At 34.5% G+C, this 24596-nt stretch overlaps 1 protein-coding gene across 3 annotated transcripts in view; it reads right to left on the bottom strand.

Annotated features, from left to right (window-relative positions):
* The window catches only part of CAMSAP1 (calmodulin regulated spectrin associated protein 1), a 68839-nt gene extending 44688 nt beyond the window's left edge, over nucleotides 1–24151 (bottom strand). For 2 of the 3 annotated variants that reach the window (XM_074294118.1, XM_074294119.1), the window contains exons 1-2: nucleotides 23943–24150; nucleotides 22868–23030 (exon numbers count right to left, since the gene is read on the bottom strand). In XM_074294118.1, coding sequence (XP_074150219.1) covers nucleotides 22868–23030 — 163 coding nt within the window. In that variant the 5' untranslated portion in view covers nucleotides 23943–24150. Of the gene's footprint in view, nucleotides 1–22867; nucleotides 23031–23942 lie in introns of all 3 variants that reach the window. The other variant, XM_074294120.1, reaches the window with a different exon arrangement.
* Nucleotides 24152–24596: the final 445 nt, after the last annotated feature.

Genomic DNA, 24596 nt, shown 5'->3' with positions numbered 1-24596 from the left:
GGCAGAGTAAGTTGGTAAATTTCAAGCTCCTCCAATTTCCCCCAAAATAGAACAAATTTGTTCCTCAGGGTGAATATAGACTGCAAAAAATCAAGAAGACTTGGGGCAGAACAGGAGTCCTCCAGATCCAACCCAAGAAAATCTGAAGAGACAATCCAGGTTGGTATTAACCTGTCTGAAGTGCAAATACTTCTGGGTTAGTTCCACAGAAATAGCAAGTGGGGAGCCCTGGGCAAGCGGGGGCCTCAGCAGGAAACAAGCAAACTTTTACCTCTCACTTGTATGTGCAGTCGGGGGTCTGAGTCCTGGAAGATTTCAGCTGATTGGGAACACAGGCCCTGCTGTGCTACAGAGCAACAGCCGTTGGCAAGAAGGAACCCTGTACAGTGGGGCAGGGATGCTGCTAGCTGTGGGCACTTGCAGGAGGGTGGAGATCTTGGTTTGGGATTCCTGGTCAGAGGGGAGAGCTGAAGGAAGCTTGAAGCACCATTTCCCTACCCCATGATTTGAGGTATTTGTACTAATAGCTCTCCATTAACAAAAATAAACTGGCAAAGAAAGAACCCCACCATTGAAACATATTATGGGAAGAGGTAAGAAAGGGTTTTTCAGAGGAGAACACTTTAGCTTAAAAAAAAAAAAAAAAGCTTCTACCCCAAAGAGTAATCCAGAATTTCTAGAAGAAATCAAAAAAAAAATTTAAAACCAAATGAGATAAAGAAAAACTTAAAAAATAAAAAATAAAAACCATCTAAGAAAAACAAGATTATGAAAAAAAAAAAAAGTTAACCAACTAACTAGAAAAGGAAATTGAGTCTCAAAGATGAAAGTAATTCTTTGAAAATTAGAATTGGGGGACAGCTAGGTGGCACAGTGGATAGAATACCAGCCTTGAAGTCAGGAGGATCTGAATTCAAATTTGACTTTACATACTTAATACTTCCTAGTTGACCCTGGGCAAGTCACTTAACCCCAATTGCCTCAGGGGGGGGAAAAAAGGAAATTAGAATTGGGCAAGAGAAAGCCAGTAAAGCTGACCAACAAATAACAAAATAGATTATAAAAAATGAGAAAATAGATTGTGAAACATGAGAAATGACAGATCTGGAGAACAAATCAAGAGAATAATTGGACTGCCTGAAAGTTGTGACCAAAAAGAGAACCTTGACACAATAATGCAAGAAATAATCCTAGAAAATTATCCTGGAGTGATAGAACATGAAGGGAAAGTAAAAATAGAAAAAAATCCAGCAATCATCACTTCAAAGAGATCCTTTTAACACACAGGACTGTTACTATCAAATTTTAATACCCCAGATCAAAGAGAAAATTTTGCAAGAAAAAAAAAATTCAAATATGTTGGAGTTACAATTAAAGTTATACAGAACTTATCAGCAGCTACAAACAATAAAAAACCACAGGTCCTGGAATCATCTCTACAATCAAAAGAACTTGGCCTGCAGCCAAAAACATCATATCCAGCAAATTTATCTATAATTTTGAGTGAGGAAAAAATGAATTTTCAACAAACTTGGCAGATTTTCAGAACTTTATATCAATCAAACCTGAACTTTAAATAGGAAATTTAACATATAAAAGCCAATATCAAAGATCATTTTTAAGGAACTCAAAATGTTTAAACATAGACAATTTTTTTTAACATTGGAAATATATATTATAGGTTTAAGATTCACATCAAGATAGGGTAGCTCAAAAGATTGGCAAAGTTAAGGTAAAAATAGTAATCATTATACAAATGAGGTGCACAGGAAGAACACAGAGGCATGAGAGGGGTAAGAGGGCTCATAATTCTGAAAACCTATTCACATAAGAAATGGGTTTAATAGGCAACATTACATATATACCATGAAGGGTATAGCATCCTCCAAAATCTATAAAAAAATAAAAGGGGAGGGATGGGCAGATGGGGAAGCAAAGGGTGAGGTAAGAAGATAAGGGAGGGAATTCTTGATGGAGTGTTATATAAGGGTGTGGAGATGTTAAGTAATAGCAAGTCAAGTTATGGAGCAGAATAGTCAGCAGGGACAGAAAAAGACGTGTGTGTGTGTGTGTGTGTGTGTGTGTGTGTGTGTGTGTGTTTTGATTTCTTGACTTTTTGTTGATGAATTTTGTTATTTCTTCTAGCTCTATAAAGTAATTCTTTGGCCATTTGATTGGTATGGCACTGAATACATTGATTAGGTAAAACTACCATTTTTGCCATATTAGCTCATCCTACCCATTAGCAATTTATCTTCTTCTAACTGTTTAGATTTAATTTTATTCATGTGAAAAGTGTTTTCTAATTATGTTCACATGGATTTGTCTTGGCAGATAAGACTTCCAGACATATTATACTGCCTACAATAATTTTAAATTGGATTTCTCTATTTCTTGCTGTTGGGTTTGTTGGTAACATTAAAAAAAAAAACAACTGATGATTTATGTGGGTTTATTTTATATCCTACAATTTTGCTTAATTTCCTAATTGTTCCTAGTTGTTTAGTTTGTGTGCTAGGTTCTTCTCTACATATATACTATCATATAATCTGCAAAGTGTTAATTGTTTTCTCACTGCCTACCCTAAATCTTTCAATTTTTTTCTTCTCTTTCAGCTAAAGCTGAATAATATTGAATAATATGTGGTGATAATGGGTACCTTTGTTTCACCCCATTCTTATTGGGAATGCTTCTAGCTTATGCCTATTACATATAATCATTTATTTATTTATTTACTTACTTACTTATTTTTATTGGGGTTAAGTGACTTGCCCCAGATGACACAACTAGGTTGTGTTAAATGTCTGAGGCCAGACTCAGGTCCTCCTGACTTCAGGGCTGGTGCTCTATCCACTGTGCCATCTAGCTGCCACATATTACAAATAATCTTATTGATGGTTTTAGATAGATGCTATTTATCATTTTAAGGGAAACGGCATTTATTCCTATCTCTATAGTGTTTTATTAGGAATAGGGTTATATATAATTTATATATGTGTATATATATATATATAAATATAATATAATCAGATGATTTCTGTTCTGCTTTTGATATGGTCAACTATCCTAACAATTTTCCTTATAATGAATGAGCCCTGCATTCCTGGTGTAAATCCCTTATTCATAGTGTATTATCCTGGTGATAAATTGCTGTAATCTCTTTGCTACTATTTTATTTAAGATTTTTGCACCAATATTCATTAGGAAAATCAGTCTATAATATTCTTTCCTTGTTTTGGCTCTTCCTGGTTTAGGTATCAGCACCATATCTGTCAAAAAAGGAATTTGTTAAGAGTCGACCTACTTTTCCAAATAGTTTATATAGTATTGGAATTAATTGATCTTTAAATGTTTGGTAGAATTCACTTGCAAATCCATCAGACCCTGGAGATTTTTTCTTAGGTAGTTCATTATTGACTTATTCAATTTCTTTTTTCCAAAATGGGGTTAAGTAATTTAGTTTGTAAATAATCATCCATTTCAACTAGATTATCAAATTTATTGGCATACAATTGGGCCAAATAGCTTCTAATTATTGCTTTAACTTCCTTTTCCTTGGAGTTAAGTTCACCCTCTTCATTTTTGATAACAGTATTTGGCTTTCTTCTTTCCTTTTTTTACTCAAATTAGCTAACAGGTTTATTTTTTGTTGACTTTTTCACAAAACCAACTCTTAGTTTTATTTATTAATTCAACAATTTTCTTACTTTCCATTTTATTAATCTCTCCTTTGATTTTCAGAATTTCTACTTTGGTATTTAATTGGAAAGTTTTTGTTCTTTTTCTAGATTTTTTAGTTGCATACTTAATTTATTATTAATTATCAATTAACTAATCTCCCCTGTATGGTTCTTAATTCTCTCTTCAACCATAATTGTGAAAAGGTACTTCTTTTCCACTCTCCTCTGTTTATGGTTTTGCCTTTTCCATTTAAATCACCTTAACTGAAATGATAGTGACATATTAAAAAGATCTTTTAAAAATCTAAACCTATTTTCAGTCTACTTTTCAATATTCTTATCGGTTTTTGCTGAGGAGGTAGCTTTCTTCCAGTAGTTTCTGTTCTTGAATACTAGGCAATGGTCACTGTCTTCTAGGTCTTACTTATGTATTCCTTTCCATTAATCTTCTTTTCCATTTTTAACCAGAACCAAATAGTTTTATTATTAATATTTCATAATGTGATTTTAAATATATCATTAGGTTCCTTTTATTCATTTTTTAAATATCTCCTCTGAAATTCTTAATCTATTCCTACTAAAGAAGTTTGTTATTTTCTTCAGTTCTATAAAGCAAACCTTTGGTAGTCTGGTATTATCATAAATATGTATATTTTTTAAGGTATTATCTTCATTTTTCTGACTGCTCAATCAATCATGAGTATTACATATCTCTATTTAGGTCTCTGTTTTTATAAGGGCTGTTATATATTTTCATTTACATAAGTCTTCTTCAAGGATAAGAAATGTCTATTTTTGTTCATATTTGTATCTCCAAAGCTTAATCTGGCATTTGGTAAGCATTTAATAAATACTTGACTGATTGCTGGGAAGCTAGTACATCTTACACTCCTCATAAACATGTAACTATTTCTAAAGTTGAGAGGTCCAAATTAGTCATCCAAGGAGATGGATTTTAGAATGGGCATTACCATTAAATATCTGTGTGACCTTAACCAATTTAGGTGACAGTTTATAATATGGACCTGATAAATACCTAAAAATTCATGGAAGTAGCAGCTACAATCTCTATTGATATGCATATAAAAAGTATCAATGACTGCAGTGCAGAAAGGTAACACAAATGTTAAATATTAAAATAAATACTAGGGAGAAAGGTTAATCTATTCAACTTTTGATCTCCATCCTGATAAGTGTATTGTACAGATGGATGACTGAATAAAAACTCACCTAATTCACTATGACCACCCAATTCCAAGACAAAGCTTCATATCCACAATATCTAGACACCTTGTCCTTGGGCTATTCACTGCAACAATCAGAATGAGGACTTCCAGATTTTGAGGAGGTTTAAAAATCAACAACTTAGAGCAATTTCCCCATTTCAATTTATTTAATAGTAAAGAAGTGATATATGTGATAACCTAGTTTTCACCCTAAGGATAAGAAAAAGAAGTCCATGAAGTTAGATAAATAAAAAAGATTTTGCAGAGAATATTCTTTACAATTAAGTGGGCCATTGCCAGACTACAGATTTATACCCATATATAATAACTAGCATTTACAAATATTAACCCAAATTATCCTAATGACCTTATTATCTCCATTTGACAGAAAAGGAAAATTGAAGAAATTAAGTGACTTGCCTTGGTTTATACAACTTTAAACTGTCTGAGACTCAAGTGTCCATGCCTCCAGTCATGTATAGAGGTCTCTTCATTGTTTACCTAGCTACCTTAGTAGAGAGATGCTGTGGCACTTCTGCAATATCAGAAGGTATAGAAACTACAAAGATAATTTTTTTTTTGTCTTTTTGAATAGGAAGTTTCACATCAATTTTATATTAGAGATGGTCACTAGGATAGTGACTAGAGGAAAGCCAAGGTGTCATTAGATACTCCAACTTCCAGATCTACTTCTTGGGATCTTTGAAAATCGTAAAGATTAGAGAATATGAAAAGACTTTGTTCATCTGAAGATTTTATCTGTGAAGCCATAATTAGGAAAAGAGAACAGATCTCAACTGGCATTTATGGGGAGGAGAATGTGAAAGTAAAAGAAGTAACAATTCAGTTTACTAGCTAAATGATATAGATATTAATCTTCCCAGAAATTTTGGGAGGGCTAGAAAAATGGCTTCTGATAAAGTCTCTCAAATGAGAAATCAAAAAATTTATGGAAATGATTTGTGCTTTTTTCTTGGGATTCTGAACATAACTCAGATTCTATAAAGGAGGAGTGAGCTACACTTATACCATCTCCTCTCAGGTCCTCTATGTTGTTTTCCTTTATTAAAATGTAAAGCCTGTTAAGGCAAGGACTATAGTTACCTTTCTTGCATCATATCCTCAATGCCTGCATATAAGTACTTAATAAACAATTAGTCTTATCTTTTTTATCACTTTATTACTAGGCCACAATCAATAAAATTTAAAAATGATGTACTAAAATTTTACCAAAACATGTCAATCTCACTGATCCTATAGTTTACAATTTTTATTCTGTAGTACTCTGTAATATCTGCTCAAGACTGGTAACAACTCAATGAGGGAAGTCAGATTCTGTCTCCTTAGTTACCTTAATTTTACACTCCCTAACTATTTTTGTTCTTCTGTAGTCAGTTCAAAAACAATTCTCCTGGGAAGAAAAAACAAGCAAAATAAGAGTTTAGCAATTCAGTCTTCTCACCATTGTCAGTTATCACCTCCCATCCCCAAGGAGCAATCATCATCTATACTTGGATCCTTTTCTTATCTCCAATATAATTTCAAAAAAAAATATTTGTTTTGGTCCTAAGCATTCCTCACCAGACACAGCTTATTCTTGCCTTCAGTGTTACTGACACTATTTTTACAAGATTATATTATTCTTTCATTATTTATCTTTAGTTATTTGCTCTTAATTCTATAAGTCTTTTTAAAATCAGAACATTCATCTCTTTAGACAGTGCCTCTTTTCCCTCTCTTTGGAATAATTTTCTATTGGTGCTATAGTTTTTTGGTTTATTTTTTTCTGAAAGCTTCCCAATTCAATTTTCCCTTCAAAATATTAGGCTACTATATCCTACCCTTTCTTTGAATTCTCTAAATCTGTTCTCTCAAAATGAATAAACATCAAACAATGTCTAGCTTTCCTCTATTTGCATCATAAGTTGTATAACCCACAGGTTTCTGTCATTTCTACCTCAACAACCAGTTCCTCCTTTTTGTAAGAATCAAGTCCAGAATAGCAATTCCCCTAAGTCACTAATTTACCAGTTGCTCTGATTTTAACAGAGAAAAAATACCAGCAGAGAGATGCCCGGAAAGCTAAAGTCCTTTAACACTACTATAATACGTTTACATACAAGCCTCAAAATCTTTTTTACCAAACTCATCTAATCCTTTCTATGTATGTAATATATAATTTACTTACCCAACAGTATCACTTCTATTGATCCTCACCCAAATTCTCTCTTCCACATTTCATTCCCTCAGGGTACTCAGAGTACTAGATTTCTTCAAATAAATATAGTTATACTATACAAATACCTCTCTTTTGTTAATAAGGTATATTCCTTTAAATTCAACTTTCAGTCATGAAAGCCATGTTATTAAGTTTCAATGATACCTACACCTATGAAGTTAATTTTGCTCCTCTGGGTCAGGATCTCTAATTCACTCTTCTTAACATAATTTATACAATGGGGTTGTATTACAGGCAGTCCTTCCTGTTCTTCTCTTCTGTTGTTATTTCTCTTTATTGTATTTGCTATCCTCCGTGGTATCAAATCAGAGTTACAAAAAACAATTCTCGCCCTTTACCTACCTTTTTAATTTAAAGCCCTATTACCTTTGCAACAGTCTAAGAAAATATCTTACATGCATTTGGTTAGATGTAATTTATCCCTTACTTATCATTATCACTCTTGCATTTTAAATCCATGATCTAGAAATTCAAAATCCAATTTCAACTGCCATATCTGTTCAACTCCTGAATTTACCTTCCTCTTTTATAATTTCTAGACAGAAGCATTAAACCACTATCAATACCAACATTTCAGTTTTTTGCCCGGAATTTCATAATATCCTATCTGTTCCTAAATGAATGACCCAAAATGGGTAATGACTGTCAGTATTTGAGAATTTCTAAAAGTCCCATTCATTTTATATATGTATATATATGTGTATATATATATATATATATATATATATATATACACACACACACCCTAGGAAAACAGCAGACCTCTCTGTTTAAAGCAGGTTTGCTTACAGCAAAGCTGCCTCAGCACTATTCAGAAACTAACTAACAACTAACTAACTAACACTATTTTTACCTTCATCCTCTGACCATTATTAGATGACCTATCACCCATGGATTCACTCAACCATTTCTCTGTACACCAGAAGCTGCTTTCTTGAAATGGCCCAACTTATCCTTCTACAAGAAGAAACTTATACCATTTATTTAACTTAATGTACAGATGCTCAGTGGTCATTTTTCTTTCCTACCTCTTGCAACATTTGACCATCCAACCTTTTGTCACTGATGAGAATTCCCCTATAGGGGCAGCTAGGTAGTGCAGTGGATAGAGCACTAGCCCTAAAGTCAGGAGGACCTGAGTTCAAATCTAATCTCAAGATACTTAATGCTTCCTAGCTGTGTGACCTTGAGAAAGTCATTTAATCTCAATTGCCTCAGAGAGAGAGAATTTTATACACCATCTTTTTTTTTTTTTTTAATTCTTTTTAAGTGATAATAAAAAAAATTATAAATGTATTCCACGCCAGCTTTTATACTTGGAATTCAACTAGAAATCTGCATATACATGGTTCATACATGATAAGGGTAGAAATATAAACAAAATACACTCTAAGTCACAGCAAATATTTAAATTAATAAATATTTGCTTAATAATAATATATTACATATAATATATAATAAATATAATAATTATTATTATTATTTGCTTAAAGTTCCAGATTTCTTTGTTTTCTTTTTGAAAGCTCTCTTGGCTAAGCTAAACTTTTAACTAACAAATCTGGAAATGTGCTAGGCAGGAGATTTAAATATAAAATCATCTACCCGAAGATAATTTTGTTCTGTGCACTACAAAAACTTACTTCAAATTCTCTGCTCCATTCTGAGGGGCCAGAATGGGGAAGAAAGAAATGTGATGAATTAGGTTTAATTTGTCAGTCAGAAGCAAAAAAAATCACAAAGAATACAAAATAAAATTAAATTATCTGATGATATGAACATATCTCAATTCACCTAACCACTTTATTCTTCCATATCTGCTTCTTCGGCTAGGCTTTCTGGCCCCAACTCAAACTTAAAAGAGAAAGCCTTCATTTACACAGCACACACTAAGACAAGCTCTTCATAAAACTAGGAAACCAAGGCTTCCAATAAGATGATAGTGTTGGCACTTATCTGCATTAACTATCAACTGCAATATTTCAAAGAAAGAAAAAGAAATTGGTCAAATATATTACTAAAATTGCAATGAGAAGATGATAAACAAATCTCTGCCGATAAAATGTAAAGCTTTATGAAATAACAGACCTAATGGCCCTAATCTTGTGATAAATCTAGCCTATGCCATTTTGATTTTGGTACCTTGTTATCCTGGTGGCTTCTATTCTGTCCCTTCTTGGCAGTGACCAAGTCTGACATCCATTCCCTACCACCCTACCTTAAATAGGAAGAGAACAAAATGTCAAGAAATAGTCAGGTAGAAGAGGGACAGGGAGAGGAAGACAGAACAGAGTAAATATGCAGGGATCTAATCTATCCTATCCAAACTTCATGAAGAAATCACTTAAAAATACCAGTCCCAATAATCTGGTTAAGATTAAATTAGAAACACTGATTAGGGAAAGGCCCAAGTGGTAATAGAAAAGCTATCTGCAACAGGAAAAAAAAAAAAGGGCAAGAAATAAAAACAAGAGACCCCTAACTCAAAGCCAATAAAATAGTGAGATACAAAGAAAAAAAGTAAAAATGAACAAACAAAAACTAGAAAAAATTCTAAAGAAAATGAATATAATGTTAGGAAAGGGAACCAAGAACCCTCAATAAAAAATAAAGTAAAAATCACAAAACAAGCACAAAGAGAAAATATTTTAAAATTGTGGAAAACATAAATCATTGGCATTTCAATAAGTTACCAACAAAGTCCAGCAATAAAAGTTAGAAAGTAAAATCCCATTTAAAATAACTATAGATAATATATTTATTTGAGAATCTACTTGCCCAGACAACCCCCAAAAAATTATAAACAAAATTTAAAAACATTTTTTCACATGAATAAAATTGGATCTAAACAACTGGAAAAATATCAATTGCTCATAGGTAGGCCAAGCTAATATAATAAAAATGACACTATAAGTAAATTAAAAGAACAAGGGATAGTTTACCTCTCAGATCTGAGAAGAAAGGAATTTATGGCCAAAGAAGAACTGAGAATATTATGAAATGCAAAATAGATAATTTTGATTATATTAAATTAAAAAGATTTTGTACAAATAAAACCAATGCTGCCGAGATCAGAAGGGAAGAAAAAGCTGGGAAAATTTTTTTACATACAAGAGTTCTGAGAAAGGCTTCATTTCTAAAATATGTAGAGAACCAAGTCAAGTTTATAAGAATACAAGTCATTTCCCAAATGATAATGGTCAAAGGATGTGAACAATTTTCAGATGAAGAAATTAAAGCCATTTCTAGTCATATGAAAAAATATTCTAAATTACTACTGATTAGAGAAATCCAAATAAAGTACCACTTCACATCTCTCAGATTGGCTAAGATGACAAGAAAAGAAGATGATAAATATTGGAGGGAATATAGGAAAAATTTATATATATATATATATAGTTGGTGGAGTTGTGAAATGATCCAACCATTCTAGAGAACAATTTGGAACTTTGCTGAAAAGGCTATAAAACTGCCTATCTTCTGTTCTATCTTACTAAAAGAGGGCAAAGGACACCCATGTGCAAAAATGTTTGTAGCAGCTATTTTTGTAGTGGCAAGGAACTGGAAATTAAGTGAATGTCCATCAATTGGGGAATAGATAAATAAGTTGTGGTATGTGAATGCAATGGAATACTATTGTTCAGAAATGATGAGCAGGCTAATTTCAAAAACACCTCAAAAGATTTACATGAACTGATGTTAAATGAAGTAAGTAGAATCAGATCATCATTGTTCACAGGAACAAGACTATGTGATAAGCAACTGTGATGACTTGGCTCTTCTCAACAGTGAGATAAATTTAAAGCAATTCCAAGAGTTGAGTGCAAAATACAATCCGCATTCAGAGAGAGAACTATGAAGACTGAATATGAATCACTTTTTTTGTTTTTTTATTTCTCATGTCCCTTCCCTTTTTGGTTTGATTTTTCTTGCACAACATAACAAATATAGAAATATGTTTAAAAGAATTGCACACATTTATCAAATTACCTGCTGTTTGAGGGAGGAAGAGAAGAAGAAAAATTTACACAGTGTCTTACAAAAATGAATGTTGAAAACTATATATATATTTGAAAAAATAAAATACTGAAAAAATTTTACTGAAAAATTTTTAAATAAAAGTAAATGTTGAGAAGTAAATAAAGAAAAAGACCAACAATGCTAAATTAACATGAAAAACTAGTTCTCTGAAAAGACTTAAAGTCTATAAACCCTTCATTAACTTGATTAAAAAGGAGGGGAAAAATAAATGTGTGAACTCATATTTTAACTCATTAAGAGAAATATTCCTATCTCAAGCATGTCACCTATAATACTATCTAGCTGTCCAGTGAAGGAACTGCCAAAGGAAAAAAAAAAAATCCTGGTCCTAAACAGATCTCCAGAATTTTATTAAATGCTGAAAGAACAAAACTTATGCTACTCATTCCCAAAAGTTGAAAAACTACTCTACCAAAATTCTTTGAGAAAAATTTACTTCTCAAAGAATAGAGAATTATCTAACCCAATGCTACTAATAAATATCAATTGAAAAAAATTATAAATAAAAATTTGAAAAAGAGACATCAGCAATCTATTCAAAAAGTATTCCATATGGTGAAGCTGAATTTACAGCAGGTATGAAAGAATGATTTAGGAGGAAAATAACTAACATAACTGCATTTAAAAAAAAAATTCCAAATAATATTTTTAATAAATACAAAAAGCTTTTTAAAAAGCATTCACTTATAGAAGGCTCCATAAAATATAAAGTTAGAAGAACCACTTTTACATGATAACAAGTACATATCTAAAACCCATATCTAGCATTATTTACAATGAGCAAACACTAGAAGTCTTCTTAATAAACTAAAGCAAAGGTACCTGGTTTTCTCTAATGCTATCTCTATCCCTAACTATTCTAGGAATGTTAGCAATAACAATAGGAGAAATGCAACATAAAAAGAAAGGTGTAAGTCTCAAAAAGAGGAAATAAAAGTGAATATATAAAATATTTCAAAAAATGAACTAGTCCTATCATTCTAAAAAAGGAATTTGGAATTATGTCCAAAATATCACTAAATTCTACATATAGTGGTACCTTGGTATTTAACTTAATTGGTTCTAGAAGGCACAAATAGCGAAAATGACAAGTACAGAACAACTTTTTTCAATAAGGAGTACATCTCCAGTTCACAGTCTATCTCTTCCCACCCAATTCCCCAAAGAGACAAAGTCAGGGCAGCAGAGCAACAAGCCAGCCCAGCTGAGCTCTTCCCTTCTTGACCCAACAACTCATTTTGTGAAAGGAACCCAGCTCCTTGCAAGCTGAAGGCTGGGTAAGATGCCTGGATATGCAGGTGGAAGCTATGATATCATGCATTCCAATGCCCTGAGTTCTGGACTATGGCCTTTATTGGGTGCTGAAGACTTCCAGGAGTCGTGGCACCTTTACCTGGGCTCCCACCGCTGCTGCTATCCCTGTTGCTTCTGCTGAGCACACTGGCCATTCCGTGCGCCTTCCAGTACTACTGTTTTGAGAACTAGGAAACTATATAGTACAGTCACCTCATCCAGCAGAAACTGCCCCACAACCTGTTTACCAATTCATACAACCTCACCACCATGGCCTCCAAACTTAACAGTCCTGCATTCTGTTGCCTTCCCTAGATAGAAGCTGCCAATGGCTGAAGCAGCAGTGGAGGTAGGTATCCTCATATGTCTACTGCTCAACTAAGAAAACAACCAAGAGCTAAAACTGTGAGCAAGCTTCTCAAGTGATGAAGAATTTTTTTTTTTCATCAAAATGAGTCAAATACCAAATTCAATGCACTGTGAAGCATATGAGTATCAAGGTACCACTATATTTTTGATTCAGCAATACCACTAATAAGCCTCAAAAAAAAGAAGAAAAGGATCAATGTGCACAAAACTATTTACAATTTACATCAATAAACAGAAAACAAAGGGGGTTCCAGGGGTTCCCACTAACTGGAAATGGCTAGAAAAAATTGTTACATAAATTGAAAGGAGGCAAGGAAGGAAAAAATCATTTAACCCACTTTGTACCAAACACTGTGCTAAGTACTTTACAAATACTATCTCATTTAATTCTCCCAACAACATTGGGAGATTTAGTGCTATAATTACCATTTTACAATTAAGAAAACTGACTCAAGTTTAGTCACTTGTTAAATCACTTGTACAAGGTCATATAGCTTGTTAAATATCTAAGACTGCATTTGAACTCAGATCTTTCTGGATCAGGACAATAATGTATACAAAGATAACAATACTCAAAATGAACATTTGGAAAGACAAGAATTTTTCTTCGATGCAATCAATTGATCAAGAGTAACTCCAGAGGACAGAGGAAGAAACATGCTAAAACCTCCTGAAAGAGAAGCTGAGACATTAAGGTTTGGAACACAGCAGATGTGTGGATTTGTTTTGCTCAATTATGATTATCAGATATTTTATCTGCATCTATTATCTCTCCACCTCTTCAAGCTATACACAACATAGTAGCCTCACACCCTATTAATTCCATTCCCACCCAACACAAACCCCCTAGTGATAACCTGAATTCATTTTTTAATATGACCAAATTCTCCCCTATCCCAATAAATCCAAACCCCTATCACTATTCAAATCTGCCAGCACCCTTAACTACAATCACTTCCTACTCCAAAGCTGCTCTCTGCCCTTGCCACCATGCCTTCTAGAATGACTGCTCCAAAAGTAACAAACTTTAAAAAGAAAAACCTTTTCCTTTCTCACTGCTTTCATATTCTTGTGCTTATTAAGAACTGGGGCCATCCTAATGATAAAACTACCCTGGCCACTGTCTCTGGAAATGAAATGTACTTTCATATCTCCCAGTTCTAATAAAAAACAATTAGCAATATTTTTTGCTTTTCTCCACCACCATTTCCAAGTTCTCCATCTATAATACTCAGTAATCTTTCCTTTTTTGAGGTTCATTCATCCTATATCACCCAATCAAGATCAATCTATTGGGCTTCAAGACACTCTCTTTCCACTCCCTCCTTACTTCTTTAATAAATTCAGAGTCTGGTCCTCACCATGACCTCCAATTTTTCAAATTCTCATTTCTTTCCCAAACCACTTCCATTACACCAACTACAATCTCTTTCCAATTTTTGATCCTTGGATAAAACAGTTTGATTGGACACTATTTCCCCTCTCCCTTCTCCCTCTCTCTTTCCCTCTCGCCTTCTCTCCTTCTCTTCTTCTTTCCCTCTCCCGCTCTCCTTCTCTCCGTCTCTCTCAGTCTCCCTCCTCCCCCCCCTTACCAATCCCTGCCTCAGGAGTACTCCTACATCTACAATAGGTGTCACCCTGGATTGAGTGTTGTAATGTACTAACAAAGAAGACCCGAGTTCTAATTCAGGCTCACATACTCATTAGCTGTATGACCCTGAGCAAATCATTAAACATCTATCAATCTCACCTGTAAAATGGGGATTATAACAGCACCTCACAGTGTTTAAAGAGGCTCAAGTACCATATTTTTAAAGTGTTTGGCACTATATCTAATACATAGTAAGCACTTAATAAAAAGGCTTGTTCTCTTTCTTCTCTACATCCCTCTAATTCATGTGCTACTTAGACAAAACTGGAGAAAAATAACCAAACCATGATGCCTATATTCACTACAAATCTAGGTTACATATTCTCAACTGGGTCTTCATTATATCAAGGCAACACTTTTCCATCTTTGTAACCTATTCACTTACCCCAGTGACTTTTCCAAATGTTTTTATCCATCCTCAAATCTCCTATGGTTCAGTCTCATTCAAAACCCTCAGCTAAGAACTCTGCCTTATATTTTTATATATACATACATACACACCCCTCCATCCCAAAATCTTTTTTAACAGATACTTGTCAGTAATAGAGAACAAAAGTGTATTTCTAACAACAAGGGTTAAAGCCCAAAAGTTCTAAGAGTTCTCTCAAAGACTGGATGCCCTCAAAGCTAGTGCATGAAACAATGAGAAAGTAATACCAAATTCAATGAGTATTTCCAATAAGACCTCTAACATGGACTTTAGATCAGCCTGAGTAATGGCTGTACATATATTTTCCAATAAAAATTGGGATATCCTGGCTGGCAAAGATTCACAACTAAGTTATCCAATGTATTACTAATATACTTTATAGTCAAAAATTAATATATTACTAGTATATAATGAACAGGAACACAATAAAATACTGCTTTTGAAAATCTGAATAATTTTATAACATGTTAATGGCATTAAACAGATATGTAACTTTATCCATTGGTAAGATGATGATGACCCCTGTCCTACTCAATCTCAAAAGGATCCTAGGAAGCTCAAATAAGCTCATATATACAAAAGCACTTTGATAAACATAAGTAACCACTTTTCGTGGTAGCAAAGAATTGCAAACTGAGAAAATTCTAATCAATTGAAAAATTTGTGGTATATAATTATGATGGAATACTATTGTGATATAATAGACAGACATGATGAAGAAAATGGTTTCAGAAATACTTGGGAATGCATATAAATGGATGCAAAGTAAAGTGAACAAAAACTAGAACACTGGACTCAGCAACAACAATATTGCAACTACAATCACCTGAAAGATTTAACTATTCTGATCAATTCAATGATGCAAGACAATTTCCAAAGGACCCATGATGAAAACTGATTACCTACCTCCAGAGAGAAATAAACTTCGTATAAAATGGAAGCATTTTTTCTGCATTTTTTCCTATGACATAGCTAATATGGAAATGTTTTATATGACTTCCTTTGTATATTGGGTATCATTATTTCTTGCCTTCTTAATGCAGGGAAGGGAAGGCAGATAATTTGGAACTGAAAACAAATTTTTTTAAAATTGATCAAAAAATATTTGTTTAAAATTTAAAAAAAGGAAAAGCATTAGTTATAAAGATTGATTAGTAGTAATAGTTTCTTCTATCTTTACATTTACATATCTTTTAATACCATTTTAATCCAACTTTTCAAACATCCTTTGAACTGCAAATATAATTTTCAAATCAAAATTAAATACCAGCATCAAACCAAAAGTTATCCAAGTTCCTTCTTACAGCCAAATCTTATCTTTATTCCATAATACAAGCAAGATTCCAGTGTCTGTGCCACTTATTTTAGATTAAACAATATTATAACATGGCCCAACCAATATTCCCATTAACTAATTTGAAAAAATTCAAAAAGAATTCAAGTACCAAATTTCCTTATTTACAGCAAGTGCTGTTACAACAGAATTGAAAAATAGTAACACAAAAAGTGGATCAGTCTAAACATCTACAATTATACATACATTCAATGAAAAGTAAAGCCAAGAGGCGGGCTGGACCATATTATCTCTAAAATCCCTTCCAGTTCTAAATGTTATAAATTCCCCCTAAAAGTGCTGTTTTTCATAGCATCTTCCCTTCTTCTATTACTAGTCTTAAAAGATTTTCTAAAGCACCTAAATTTTTCCCACATGAATTTCCACAAAATAAGCAGTTATTAGGTAATAGAGAGTAACAGCTACATGTACATATAGACATTCATAAACTGGGAACTACTTGTATTTGTTGTCTTTCTCTAATTTCTTAATTAAGACCTCAAAAATTCCCAGTACCTTGGTATTTTTAATGCAAATTTTACCCCCCAAATTGGGTAAGAACATACCTACAAAAATATGTTGTTTTTCTTTTTCCTGCCCATTCATTCACATTTTAACACCGTGGCAAGTTAAAAAGAAGTCTAAACAAAAAGAAATCAACACTTAACTTAGAGGCCAATGGAGATCTTCCTAAAGGCACCTGGATTTTCTCAGTTATACCTGCTCTAACCTTTGCCCCACACAGAAGACACAAATGGATAAGACAGGAGAGAGAAGGAGGGAAGCAACTTTCTCTCAAAATTCTATATATGACCTAAGTAATGATTTAGCAAGATGTGCTCTGCTTCACTTTGGGGTCTTTTCAAAAAATCTTTTTAAGAACCGTTTATATATTCAGTGACTATAATTTGGATCTCAAACTGTTAACTGGGAACCAATGCACAATGGTAATAGATTTCCTTTATTCCTTTGCATTTTCTTCTCCTAGAAGCTGAAAAATGTGTCTGGCTCTGATTCCCAAAAAAATTAGTAGTCAAAAGCTATGAACAGATGTTAGAAGAATAACTCCAATATATAAAGCACCATTTGAACACATCTCACTTCTCCAATTGTAAGTGAAATGCAAATTAACATGCTTCTGAGGTTTCACCTCATACCCTATAAACTGGGGGTGGGGGTGGGAGGGGGGAGAAATGGTTTAAATGTTTCATTAAAGTCAATATGCAAATGGCTACAGGAAGACACAATACCAATATACTGGTAGTACTATATAAACAAGTCCACCCATTCTTTTTTTTTTTTTTTTTAAGTCAATGGGGTTAAGTGACTTACCCAGGGTCACACAGCCAGGACGTGTTAAGTATCTGAGACCAGATTTTAAACTCGTCTTCCTGATTTCAGGGCTGGTGATCTATCCATTGCGCCACCTGGCTGCCCCGAGGTCCACCCATTCTTAATGGCAGTTTGAAATCATGTAAGAAAAGAATTATCTATATCCCATGGACACAGCAAATGGCATCAACTGGGCATATATTCCAAGAAAATCCAAAAAGACAGATTCATATATGCCAAAATATACACAGCAATGCTCTTTGAAGTAGCAAATAATTTCAAAGTGTGAGTGAGAAATAGCAAAAATATGGTATTCTAATTTGGTAGAATATTATACAGTAAAAGATTATGAATAGGAGGAATTCAGAAAAACATGAAAATCTGTATGAACTAATACATAAGGAAGAACCAAAAAAAATATTGCTACAATGACTACAACAATCAATAAAAAATTCCAAAGAACAAATAATGAAAAATGCTGTCCTTTTCATGGCAAAAATGGAGAAAGAATTTGCATACATCCTAATATATATTCAGAGTCCTAGTGATCAGACATTATTGCCCTCTGGGCCACATGGGTGACTGAATTCTGAAGGAAGCAGATGGGGATCTTTTTCCCAAAATAAGTATAATGTAGAAACAAACAGATTTATCTGGCTCCTAAATTAAAGATTGTCTTCTAAATCTCAAGCAAATCTTTAGAAAATATGTTCTAAGTAAATCATGTTCCTATCATAACAAAGAACTTATTCTCCACAGCTACAACCTTCTTAGTCACCCCTGACTCCCCTGAATTCACTGAAGATTTGCCATTCACATGATCCTGAAAAAACTAGTCCATTAACTCCCTTCTGATTACACTTAACCCTTGTTCTGCCTTGCCTAGGCTATGATCAGTCACTTCAAGTCATTAAAAAACTCTCTTGCCTGCAGACCTTCCAACATGTTTTCTGCGCCCATCACCAACTGCAAATGGCTTCCTAAGGATATGTTTTCTGTCCCTGATTTATGTCTACAAAGATGTGCAAGAAAAAGTCATAGTCAAAACACAACAGATTATAGTTAAAAGTCCTAATCCCAAAGATTTTAAACATTCACTATCGTATATGTAACTTAGAATTATGAAATGTCAAATATAGGAGACTTTACAGAAACCTTTTTGCTTTATCACAAAATAAATTTATGTGCCATGCAGAGAAGAATTTTCTACCATTAAATTTTTTTTTCTAAATTATGTGAAATAATTCTAAGTAACATAAACAAGTATCCCTTTGTACCACAAGCAACTCCCTTCTCAGTGATACTAGTTCTAGTACTTTATTCAGACCTGGTTTATTTACCAGAATACTGATTCCTTCAAAGTGTTGATTAGATTAGATAGCTGCTAAGATCCTTTCCAATTCCCAAATTCTATGATTTTGTGAAATTCACATTCTGAGCTTTATCTCCAAATCTAATTATGCTGTGTTTATGACAAACTTTTTATTCATACTCTATTGTTGCCCCTCAGAGTGATCTCTTAGCATTTGCAGGTATATATATGTGTGTATCCAATACTTAACCTTAGTGTCATGAACCACTTTGGCAGTCTGATAAAGGCTATGGATACCTTCTCAGAATACTATTTTTAAGTATAAAATAAAATAAAATAGGATTATAAAGGGAATCAATTATAATGATATACAGATATCAAAGTATTATAACATTTATTTATATTGGACCCACTATATGTCAGGCACTGTGTTATACACACTTTACAAATATCTCATTTGACCCTCAAAACAACTCTGGGAGGGAGGTATTATTCTCTTTTTACAGATGAGGAACCAGAAGCAAAAAGAAGTAAAATGCTCAGCCACACAACTAGCAAATATTTGAAGCTCAATTTTAACTCAAGTCTTCCCGATTTCAAGTCAGGTGACAAGAGATACTCTGAAATCCAAGGTAAGAATCCCTGTCTGAAAAGATGATTTTTTTCTTTCAAATCAACTCAACAGAGATGAAATGCCAAAAAGAAATGTCAAGTTCCATAAACTTAAGCAAATTATTTAATTTTGGTTCTCTTCCCTCACATGTAAAAATGAAGGAAATACACCAATTTTCATATTTGAAAAAAATAGGTATTTGATTATTAAATTTCATAAGATACACACAAAATATGATACTATTAAAATATGTATAGTACAAAATTTAAATAAGAGAAAAATCCAATAGAATAAATTATTTTTTGTCTCCTTGCCTCCACCTATAAATGTCAATGTTTTCTCATTTAACTAAAAAGTTTTAGTGATTCCTAAAGGAACAATTTTCAACATCTCAATGTTACCTTTAAATACAGAATTATCCCAAAAGTCTTGGAATAATTTAAAACTATTAAAGCTACTAAAATTTAAAACTACACCAAGACTTTAGGGTGTTATGTACATAGCATAAAGCCACTAACAAAAAGACTCAGGAGACTTAACAAAAGAAAAAAAAAAAAAGAATGAAAAAATCCAAACATAATATAAAAGTAAAAAAAGAAACAAGACCTACTACTCTTTCCTACTGCTTTAATAGTGAATAAAAACTAGATGAAATGCCTCTGTAAAACCATATTAAGAGAAGCTAATAATCCAAGGCATTAGAAATGGCAGAGTCCCATTGTAGTCCTATTTACTACAAATGACAGATGCACTGATTATTACAATGGTACAGAAGAATAATGACAAGAGTTTGTTAAAATAAAAAGTACTTCAAATTCCTCCTGTAGAATTTCAACACACTTTCAATTAAACAACAAACAAAACAGGTTAAAAGAATATTGTTTGATTTCATATCTCTACTGAATAATTTTCTAAAAATATATTTAAGTACATGCATATAACATTATCACAAAAACTCTTATAAAGAAAAAAGTCCCAATTCAAAAGTCCAGATCTAAGTGGTATAGAGAACTAAAAAAAAAAAAAAAAAGCATTATGTTCAGACTACATACACACACAAAATCCTTTTCAAAGAAATCAATAAGATACTAATGAAAGATTTCAATCAAACTCTAAACTTGCTAGAAATAGGTATTCTTACATAGCATGATTACCAATAAAATAATACAAACCCTAAAATTCTAAGTTTTTTCATCAGTTTGTAAAAATGTAAAAAATAAAAATTTCAATTTACCAACTCTCTTTCCCAAATATAAGTATTGTTGAGTTTATTATGTATAATAGTTGAAAAAGATTTCTGAACACGTACAAATGAATGAAAAAGCAATGCACATACTACTAGAAATAAGGCTACTACCAAATGACATTCCAGACTAATACTCCCAGAAATATGGCAATTCAATCTTAAGATGATAAGTCTCCATTCTCCTCCAATTCTGGCTTAGATTTCTATTTTTCATTCATTCAATATTTATTTAGTGTTTACTACATGAATCCCATCCCTTCATTTTGTACCACGTAGAAAATATTTACCTTTTGGCAAGTTAAAAATATTATCAGCTTTAAGAATATCTTATTACTACAAAGAAGGTTAATAAGTATCAAGTGATATCTTATGATGAAAATAAAATTAAACAAATTAACATAAGAAATTAAAGAAATTATTATACATATTATTCACTACTGAAGTGCTAAGTGCTGACACTAATTTAAAATCAAAATTAAAACTCATCCTTAAGAAGAAATTGGGAGAAAAATGGATTGTAGAAGTTTTTCAAGACCTTTTCAGAGTTATTAGCTTTTCAAATGTATAACTATAAACACACAAATGTAAAAGAAACAAACCATTTTCCCTATTTCTACTCTAATACAGTCACTTTCAGTAGCTATAAAACAATATTTTAAAACACTAATAAAGGCGTTCTAAAACAAAATAGGGCATATGTGTATTTAATCCCTATAAGTTACAAAACATGTTTGTCCTCATGACTAATAACAACTGTAACTATTATACAAGATCTCAATTCCAACTGCTGAAATATTGTCACATACAAAATGCCAATTCATGAAGTTTTCAAAACTAGATTACACTTTGTTTAAAGGAAATTCCATTTATAGGCTTAGTATTAAAAAGAAAATGCTTTTACTAAAGCAAACATATTTTCCAAAAAATACCTAACAAAGACTGAAACTGAATCACAAAATTCTATATATGGGGATGGGATCTATTAATTTGTGCCTGTTCAGAAATCTTTTTTCAAGAGAGAAACTTAAACTCAACAGTGTTATATTTGGGAAAGGGAGCTGGTGGCCTATGATTTCTTAAGTATGAGAAATTCCCAGTGTATAAACTTCCTCCATCAATATTGATCAGTAATTCTTCTACAACTAGTCCTAGAGTTGCCCAAAGCACTGATAGATTAGATTATCTGTTCATAATCATATAAGTCTGTGTGTTGAAAACAGGTATTGAATCCAATCTTAAAGCCCCATCCTCTATCCATTTGCCTTTCTGAATAAGTATACTGAATTAAGTCTCAATTGAATTTAAGAATAATTTGCTCAGCCAAGTTCTAAGAACATGTCAATTATTGATCTATTAAGGGTTTAGCAACCTTAAAATTACAAAGTTGGCTTGTTTCTCAGGATAATTAAGGTTAATCATTGTGAAGAAATTAATGTGGGTTTTTTTAATGAAGAATTATAGTGCGTTGTAGACTTAATTATAAAAAGTTTTTAAACATTTAACATGCCTTAGAAAAGCTGTGTACCATTTACAAATTCTTTACAGTGTAACTGTCAATGCTCTATATTTACTAAATTTACATCTTCACATTGAATGTTCCCTTCCCTCTGTATTTCAGGATGAAACAAATTTATCAGTGAAAAGATGCAGCAATGATATTTTTGAAACAATTAATGATTCAAAACACCCAATTTCACATTCTTTAAATTTCAGGGCATCAAACTCGCCAAACTTAAGTATAAAGGTCTCAGAACTCACCTATCAAAACCACCAGACAAGGAATAAGTGTTTTCAGACTAAGAGAGGCGGTATTCAAAGCTGGCAGATAAATAACTGACAGGTCCTTTACCAGACCATTCTTGTTCCAGTAAATACATTTTGATATGTTTCTAAGTACATTCACTGACAACAGACTAGCCAGCATCTAGGCAAGATCCTGATAAATTTCTTCATTCCCCATAATTTGTTTTTCATGGGATGTGAAAAAAAACAATGATATTGAGGTTGTAAGGTACTACTAAATTTCTTATTTTTTAAGACAGGAGAGGGATCAGGAGCCATAATAAAAAAAATTAAGAGGAGGCATTTTTGGAAAATTATCATACCGATTCCATAGGCTTTAGCACAGATCCACTGTAGATTAGCAGCTATTTTCGCCCTCGCTGAATCATAGAGCTCAGAAGGGACAATTTCAACTGCACTGTCTGTCAGGGCCTCCATTTTTCTCCTGGTGCTATCTCCACCAGCAGAAACATTAACATCCACCATCTAAAAACAAAAAGAATTTTAATATAAGGACAGAGAAATCAAATTAGGTAGCAGGCACCTCCACCCTAAAAACAAAACAAAAAAAACCTATCTGCTCTAACGTTCCATTCAAATGCACTAGGTGCAATGCCACAGGCCCTACTAAGATCCTAATTTTTCCCCAAACTGCCATTATTTTACGATTTTTAAAAATGCTTAAAGTAAGATTAAAAAGGAAAAAACTGGAAGGAGGAATCTAAAATATCACAAACCCGGTACTGAATACCGGCATCTTGAAATTCTGCAGAACAGCCACCTTGCATTCATTCCCATTGTAAGAACCTGGCATTTTTGCGAGGACCATCTCCATTGTAAAAGGCACAGACACAAGGAAACCTATCATGGATAAAGGTGGGAGGAGGAGCTGTGGAGGAGAGACAAACACACACAAAAAGGGCTCGCCAGTGCCTCTCTCTACCTGCCCCCTTCCCTTTAACGAACAAACCCTTGCCTTCTGCATCCCACTGAAATGCACATCTTTGGGGGAGGGGGACACCACGATGGGGGTCGGCCCCCAGAGGCGCGCCAGGATCTGGGCGCAGGGAGCACCGAGGGGCTGATGGACTCGCCCCCGCCCAGCACGACCCGAGAGGCAGGGCTCCGGTGGGCAGGGGCCGCCGGCTCCCCTCAGACTGGGCGGACAGCCGGGAGCCTCCCCGCCCTGGCCGCCGCTCCTCACGCCTGCCCCGCCGCCGAGGCCTACCTAGCAACCCGGGCAGCCGGAGCCGCCTCGGGGCGGGCGCGGCTCGAGAGGAGAAAACTACGCGGTCCGCAGGGGGCGCTGGGAGAGCCCAGCCCGGGCCGGGCCGGGAGCGGGGAAGGGCCGGGCGGGGGCGGGGGTCTCCAAGGGGCCCTTCCTCCCTCCTCACAAACCTTTCACAGTCGCCGCCTTCGCCGCCTTTGCTGCTTCATCCTGAGGCCGCCGTCGAGAGCTGAGGTCTGGAAGAGGCGGGCGGAGAATGAACTGCCCGATGGGGCCCGGTCGTTTGGGGCAAATGGGAGGACCGGGTGCGGGAGGCGCGCGCCGAGGACTCGGTCGGGGAACGCGCGGCCCAGGCGCTCGCGCACGCGGCTCGCGAGCGGCCGCTCCGGGCCGCCCCCAACGGTCTCTCAGAGAATGGGAAAGCGTTCAGGCAGTTGCGCAGGCGCCGTGCGGACCGCGCAAGAGCTCTCCAACCGTCGTCGTCCTCGCCCTCATCCCCCTCCTCTCTCCTTTCTGCAGGTGCCTAAGCGAGCCAAGCTTCTTTTACCAGCGTCTCTACCCCTCTGACGGTTTGGCTAAAGAAGCCTCGGAGATAACATGTCTCAAGGGCATGGGTGAGGAGCCAGCCTCGGAAAAGACCAGATTTTGAGAGGGGAGGAGGGGGATGCTCTGCATCTCTCTGGAGGAGCGGGCCGTCTCTATCCCTTTGTCTTTGGCAGACTCCCCCAGAAGGCCTGGGCTTTTGACCTAGCCCATCCCACGGTTTCACAGAACGAGAATTCCTTAGTTGGAAGGGTCCTCGGCGGGGAAAATCCCCTCTGCAG

Source organism: Sminthopsis crassicaudata, chromosome 2 (assembly GCF_048593235.1).
Source record: "Sminthopsis crassicaudata isolate SCR6 chromosome 2, ASM4859323v1, whole genome shotgun sequence".
Lineage (NCBI taxonomy): Eukaryota > Metazoa > Chordata > Mammalia > Dasyuromorphia > Dasyuridae > Sminthopsis > Sminthopsis crassicaudata.
This window is presented reverse-complemented; position numbering and strand designations above follow the sequence as displayed.